Source organism: Nansenia antarctica, assembly GCF_963989245.1.
Source record: "Nansenia antarctica genome assembly, chromosome: 19".
Taxonomy (NCBI): Eukaryota; Metazoa; Chordata; class Actinopteri; order Argentiniformes; family Microstomatidae; genus Nansenia; species Nansenia antarctica.
Window position 1 is genome coordinate 15,834,287 of NC_137692.1, and position 7,650 is coordinate 15,841,936.

General features: G+C 47.8%; 1 protein-coding gene across 1 annotated transcript in view; it reads right to left on the minus strand.

Annotated features, from left to right (window-relative positions):
* Positions 1-3,553: 3,553 nt before the first annotated feature.
* The window catches only part of rims1a (regulating synaptic membrane exocytosis 1a), a gene marked incomplete at both ends in the record, with an annotated part of 57,969 nt that continues 53,872 nt past the window's right edge, over positions 3,554-7,650 (minus strand). Inside the window, 6 exons of the mRNA XM_080549181.1 lie at positions 3,554-3,769; positions 4,040-4,179; positions 4,415-4,516; positions 4,703-4,815; positions 5,308-5,494; positions 6,831-7,051. Coding sequence (XP_080405307.1) covers positions 3,554-3,769; positions 4,040-4,179; positions 4,415-4,516; positions 4,703-4,815; positions 5,308-5,494; positions 6,831-7,051 — 979 coding nt within the window. The remainder of the gene's footprint in view (positions 3,770-4,039; positions 4,180-4,414; positions 4,517-4,702; positions 4,816-5,307; positions 5,495-6,830; positions 7,052-7,650) is intronic.

Sequence of the window (7,650 nt, forward strand, 5' to 3'; positions counted from 1 at the left end):
ATGGTGAGGACCATGTTCTTCGACTTCTCCAGTGCATTTAACACTATCAAGCCATCACTGCTGGCTGACAAACTAGCAGTGATGTGTGTGGAGGACTCCCTGACGGCTTGGATCCACAACTACCTCACAGACAGACGTCAGTATGTGAGACTGCAGGGCTGTCAGTCTGAGGTGGTGGTGTGCAACACCGGTGCCCCCCAGGGAACTGTTCTGTCACCCTTTCTCTTCACCCTCTATACCTCCGACTTCCAGTTTAGCTCCGACCAGTGCCACCTGCAGAAGTTTTCTGATGACTCCTCTATCGTCGGTTACATCACAGACGACAGGGATGAGGAGTACAGGGCCCTGGTGGAGAGCTTTGTGCAGTGGTGCGACACCAACTACCTTTTGCTTAACACCAGCAAAACAAAGGAGTTGGTGGTGGATTTTAGGAGGAAGAGAAGGACCCCAGCCCCCATCACCATCAAGGGGGTGGAAGTCGAGAGGGTGGACTCCTACAGGTACCTGGGAGTACAAATTAATAACAAACTGGACTGGACTGACAACACCGAGGCTCTTCTCAGGAAAGGGCAGAGCAGACTGTTTTTCCTGAGAAGGCTGAGGTCTTTCGGTGTCTGCAACAAGCTGCTGCGAATGTTTTATCAGTCGGTGGTTGCCAGCGTTCTGTTCTTCGCCGTGGCCTGCTGGGGTGGAAACATCTGTGCCAGGGATGCTGCGAAGCTAAACAAACTGGTGAAGAAGGCCAGCTCTGTGGTGGGGACCACAGCCTAGAGGTGGTGGCAGAACAGAGGATGGGGAAAAAACTGGCGGCCATGCTGGCCAATCCCTCCCACCCGATGTACTGCGAGCTGGCGGGGATGAGGAGCAAGTTCAGCCACAGATTTGTTCTCCCCCGTCAAAGTACAAAAATATTTGGACAGTCCTTTGTTCCAGCTGCACTCCGACTCTACAACCAGGCCCTGCAGGGTGGGGGAGACCTGGAGCTGGATCTTTGGAACTTGGAACTTTTTACTTATTGAGCCTGCACTGTTTTATGTATTTTATTGAATGTTTTCTGTCTGCCCTAACTGAGCTGTTTGACAACAAAATTTCCCCATTGGGGACAATAAAGGTTTTCAATCAATCATGTACCAAGTCGACGTAGAACCTAACCCTAAACCTAGTTTTCCCACATGTACCGTATTCCCACATGTACCGTAACATATACAGGTACAACCCACCTGCTACAACCCACCTGTGTAATGCATTGTTGTCATTTTGTAAAAAGCAGTCACACATCATCCAACAAGATTCAATAACTCAATAACTTCAGGCAATCGGCAGCAGAACACATTTTCTTCCACACAGTCTTTTATTTGTAAATAATAAAAATGAAATCTTGAATATAAAACATACACATCAGTAGAGCCACATCTGTTATACAAACAAGAACTGTTGCAGTGAATACTTCTTCTTCCGTTTGTGTTTTGGGAGTGAGAAGCCATGGACTGTAAACAATCAGTATTCTCGGGGAGTAATACTGACAAAGGAAACAGCAGTCGGCCACACCGCGTGGAAATAAAACAGAAAATGTCGATTAAACGAGAATTCATGGGCTTCTGAGGTTCAGTCCAATCCATGAGAAGGTGGGGGGGGCTTTGGGTTATAGAGACAAGATAAAGTTGTGTTTCAATTTGTCATGTTCGTTTGTTTAGCTGCTATAGGGAGAAACTGAAAGGCCTGTTGGCCCCCCTCTCCCCTATGACAAAGCACCGCTCAGCGGGTTGCAGAGACCAAGGGGGGGACGGGGGACGGGGGGGCTCTGGGACATTGATCCCCTTCATCTAGACCAGGAATGTTTGTGTCTTTGTAACTTTTCGTCACACTGTTCAACCCTCATATGTACAACGTGTGCATGTCAGTAGATGGGTGTAGAGTCAGATACACTCCTATATTAAATATATTTATAGCTTTATCATTTCTGTCCGACTCATAATTATACTCCATAATACATCTGTTATACACACATTCTCTAGCTCCGTCTCTAGCCCTGCTGTCATAGACCACAGGTTAACACCTACAGTACATCCTCCGACACTCTGGGGGCTCCAGATTGCTCAGTACTACGGTACAGCACTGTCCTCCAAAGGGTGGTAATAAAGACAAAACTAAAAAGAGAAGGGCTTTTTTAAGACGTCCTAATATAGATAATTAAACCCAGTGGGGGGGGGGGGGGGGGGTGGGCATGGCCTGGGCGGAGCTTATCCCCCCGGTGTCCGCCCGCCCCCCCTTGGAAGGCGGGATGGCTTGGCTTTTCTGTTTGTATTCATATTCAGTACGAGCAAACTGTACAAGTACATGCAACATACAAGCTGGCCTAAAGTATGTGGAACTACACACATTTAGTCTAGTCTCTTATTTTTTTTATTAATTCATTTGTCATCTGTCTTTGTTTTACAAAATAAAACTGTTCATGCAGCTTGGGGGGACCGGGGGTCCCGAGTCATGCTGCTCTCACCACGCTGGGGGAGGGCTGGGGGGGGAGAGGCGGCGTGACCACTGGTCTGTAGATCACTGTCACTCCGAACACACACATACATATACACGTGCACACGCACGCACACACACACACACACACACACACACACGCATATGCACACGCACCCACGCACACATCATGGTACCATTCGGAACTCCAGAAATACTGTATAGAAAATAAAAGTGGACTATAATTTTGGCCTGTGATTTTTTTTTTCTTCCTCTTTCAAAAAAAGCATAACCCTTATGTTGTCCGAAATGGGAAAATCAGGGCTTTGTGCTTGTTTTGATGTTAAAACAAGGCTCAGAATGTCCAGGGACAAGTGGGAGGTGCCCCCCTCCTCTTACAGGGAAGGGAAACCGTGCCCCATTGTTGCCCCTCGCAGGTATCCATGGAGATGCCATAGTGGTGCCATGACGACAACTGGAGAGACGTCAATGCTGAAACGCATTTTGATGGACAGCTCGGGGAAGGGTGTCATCATTTGTTTCACCTTGTCTCCAACACACACATACTGTACGTACGGTCTCTCTATGGCCTTAGCGATAAGCTCTTCACAGATTGGTTTCCGAGACCCATGTGTTGACATCCATTCTGTCACCTGAAAGTGTAGGCTTCTCAAGTCCCCTCTATCTTGGGAGTGCAGTTTCCTAACACACTCGACGTAGGAAAGGAGAAGAGGATAGAGAAGGGAGATGTGAGAGAGGAGAAGGGGGTAGACAGAGAGGAGGAATGAAAGTGGGACTTGGAGTAAGACCCAAGAAGCCAAAAGAAATGTTAGACGAGAGAGAGGGAGGGTAAAGGGAGGGATTGGAAATGATTGTCAGACTCCAGCTAAGCTCTGATTGGCTAGTTCTCTTGTTCTCTCTCGTTCTCTCTCGCTCTCTCTCTCGCGCTCTTTTGCTCTCTCTGTCTGCTTTCATTGGTTGCCTCTGTTGCCCTAGATCATTGTTCGCCCTAGTTACGCCATGCACTCTGGTCAGTTGGGGACATTGGTTGTGGTCAGTTTTGGGGTATGTGGTCGCGTTGCGGTCACTAGGAACGAACGCCTGGTGGTCCTGAGCTGTCCAAGGATGTCCGGGAGGCCTGCCGCGTGAGCGGAGTTAACGTGGGGTCCACCAATGAGGATGGGGGAAACAGTTTGTACCAGCCAATCACTGTGCTGGAGAGGTCCAGCTCCTCCAATAGGATCTGTGCAACTCCCATGAAGCTTTTATGGTCCAGTCGCCCATAGTCGCCCCAGACTATTACCTGTAGAGTGGAATGGAGATACAGTATGTAAAGAGTGTAGATACACAACAGACACATACGCAGACACAGATGCGTGCACACACTCACTCACACACTCACACACACACACACACACACTCTCTCTCTCACACACACACTCACACTCACACACTCACACTCACACTCACACTCACACTCACACTCACACTCACACTCACACACTCACACTCACACTCACACTCACACACTCACACTCACACTCACACACACACACACACACTCCACTGTTACCTGGAGCACCTTCCCCTGTGGGCTCTCCTCAAACAGCAGGGCTTGCTGGTAGAGTGGCTCCAGGGTTTTACGTGCAATCTTAGTTTTCTTTTTGGCTTTACAGGTTCCGTTATCCAGCAGGTACACCTTGACATAGGGGGCTGGTAGGGAGAGAGTAGGGGAGTGAGAGAGGCAGAGGAAAGGATATAGAGAGGAAGATAGAGAGGAGAGAGGAGTGTGAGAGAGAGCGGGAGGAAGGAGAGAGGAAAGAGAGGGGAAAAAAGAGAAAGAGGGAGAAAAAGTATTCAGCCAGAGCTGAATGTCAAAAACCCATTTGATTTGATCCATCTCGGGAAAAACCACAGTATATCCTGTACGTGTGTGCACGTGGGGTACCTGGGAGGGATTTGGACCCTGGTTTTTGGGTAAGGCCACGTGCCCTGATAACCTCCACCTCCAGCTGACCTTTCTTGTCCATCATTCCGATCTGTACGTCTCCTGTAAAACACACAAAACAGAAACAAGACACAACGTCCTAAATGTTGGACTGACAAAAAAATATCTGCTTTCTTTTACAGTTTCATTCACTTTGGAGATTTGACTCTCCATCTCATTCAGTTAACGTAAAGGTGATTCGGTTATACGGCATCATGTTTGGTTATCGGTATAGTGTGTGTCACTCACCCATGGCGGGCGTGGCCAATGTTTGCCGGCCCACCAACTGGGCGGGGCCAAGACCATCCAGGAAGTCACTGAACTGACTGTCAGCTCCCAGCCTCATCCCTGAGAAGATCAAACTAGAACACAGAGGAAATGTGGAGAGGGCAGTCAAGTAGGGTTGGCTTGCAAAGACTCACACACGACAATCCCACTACTGACGCTTTTTCTACGGATAGGATGGCAATGACAAGAGGAGGTTGGGAACTAACACTAGAAAAGCACTTAGGTGTACTGACAGTACGTGAGTTTAGAATGATAAGGTTCTATCTCCGTTTAGGGCAGTTCAGAGATATTGGGTGTCAAAGTTTTTACATTCCATTATGTTCTGTGAGATGGAACCTTTGTATTTTATGAATTACTAACTCAAAAATGTCCACATTTTAAAAATACCACCACACAGGCATTAATAAACACCGAATGGATCAGATTATGTATAAAACTAAATTTTGACCAAAATGGAGATAGAACCTTATAATTCTAACGTCACGAGTACCAGTCAAAAGTTTGTACTGTATGTTTCTGCAGTTGACGGGTGTGAACGGGTGTAAATAACGTCTGTGTGTACTGACTTCCCCTCAGAGCTGTAGCTGTTCATGCTGCCGTCGGTGGAGTCTCGGCTGGCCTGGCGGTTCATGGCGCTCCGCGGGTACTCCACGGCCATGCCCGTCTCCTGGCTCCTCTGGACCGTGCTGCTGCCAGCCTTGCCCGCTTTGCCCGGCTTGCCCGCCTTGCCAGCCTTCTTACCCACTGCCGCCTCTGCACGGACACACAGAGAAACACACGATCACTGGCTGACAGACTTGAGGAGGGAAAGGATCCATGTAGAGCAGTCTATCTCAGTCTGTCTGTCTGTCTGTCTGCGTTGCATGTCTGTGTGTTTGGATGTCTTTCTGCCTTTCTGTCTGTTTGCAATAACCGTGTGGCTGTCTGTCTGTCTTACTGTCTGTCTTGAGTTACCTGTCTGTCTGAGTTACCTGTCTGTCTGAGTTACCTGTCTGTCTGAGTTACCTGTCTGTCTGTCTGAGTTACCTGTCTGTCTGAGTTACCTGTCTGTCTGAGTTACCTGTCTGTCTGTCTGAGTTACCTGTCTGTCTGAGATACCTGTCTGTCTGTGTTACCTGTCTGTCTGAGTTACCTGTCTGTCTGTCTGAGTTACCTGTCTGTCTGAGTTACCTGTCTGTCTGAGTTACCTGTCTGTCTGAGTTACCTGTCTGTCTGTCTGAGTTACCTGTCTGTCTGTCTGAGATACCTGTCTGTCTGTCTTACTCTCCGTCTGTGTTACCTGTCTGTCTGAGATACCTGTCTGTCTGTCTGAGTTACCTGTCTGTCTGTCTGAGTTACCTGTCTGTCTGAGTTACCTGTCTGTCTGTCTGTCTGTCTGTCTGCGTTGCATGTCTGTGTGTTTGGATGTCTTTCTGCCTTTCTGCCTGTTTGCAATAACCGTGTGGCTGTCTGTCTGTCTTACTGCCTGTCTGAGTTACCTGTCTGGCTGTCTGAGTTACCTGTCTGTCTGAGTTACCTGTCTGTCTGAGTTACCTGTCTGTCTGTCTGAATTACCTGTCTGTCCGAGTTACCTGTCTGTCTGAGTTACCTGTCTGTCTGAGTTACCTGTCTAACTGTCTGTCTGAATTACCTGTCTGTCCGAGTTACCTGTCTGTCTGAGTTACCTGTCTGTCTGAGTTACCTGTCTGTCTGAGTTACCTGTCTGTCTGTCTGTCTGAATTACCTGTCTGTCTGAGTTACCTGTCAGTCTGTGTTACCTGTCTGTCTGAATTACCTGTCTGTCTGAGTTACCTGTCTGTCTGAGTTACCTGTCAGTCTGTCTGAGTTACCTGTCAGTCTGTGTTACCTGTCTGTCTGTCTGTCTGAATGACCTGTCTGTCTGTGTTACCTGTCAGTCTGTGTTACCTGTCTGTCTGTCTGAGTTACCTGTCAGTCTGTGTTACCTGTCTGTCTGTCTTACTCTCCGTCTGTGTTACCTGTCTGTCTCAGTTACCTGTCTGTCTGAGTTACCTGTCTATCTGAGTTACCTGTCTGTCTGTCTGTCTGTCTGAGTTACCTGTCTGGCTCTCTTACTGTCTGTCTGAGTTACCTGTCTGTCTGAGCTGCGAGGTGCTCCTGCTGAGTCTGGAGGGCAGCCCGACTATGGCCACCACCCGTTGGCTGAGGCTGTTGCGCCGCTTCTTGCCCCCTCCCCCCAGGGTGCCCAGCGCCGTGTCTGATTGGCTGCCGTCCACGTGATCCATGCCGTAGATCTCCCCACTCACGCTGGTACTCTTCATCATGCTTCGGCCCGTCGCACGCATCGCTCGGCTACACAGAGGCACAAATGCACATGCACACACTAGGGATGTACCCGAATACCAATAGGTTATTCGGTAAAAGCACATATAATGTGATGGAAACAGATAGAGATTCTACCCCGAAGTTGCTGCTTATTATTAAAAAGAATGCCATGATTGACGTGTCTGTGCGTCAGCCATTATGTTTCTTCAAATCGATTCTTATTATATATATGTGTATATATATATATATATATATATATATATATATATATATATATATATATACTGTATATATTGTGGATGGTCACAAGATAAAAAAAATACCCATTCTGTTTGCAACATAGGACTTTGATTTTACTAACTCACGAATTATTTGAGTCACATTCATGGAACGGAACTCGAGCTGAAATGATCAAAATTAGTCTAGCTTAGCTCTTCGCGCTTCGAGGAACAGGCCCCAGGTCTTCTATACGAATACAGATACAGATACAGATCATGTTGTAGGTTGAACAGATACAGATACAGGTAACGACATCTCTGTACACCCCTAGCACACACATACATACTGCTCAGGGCCAGTACCTTATCAGAGAGGGCAATCATGCAGTGTGTCTGTATTTTGTACAT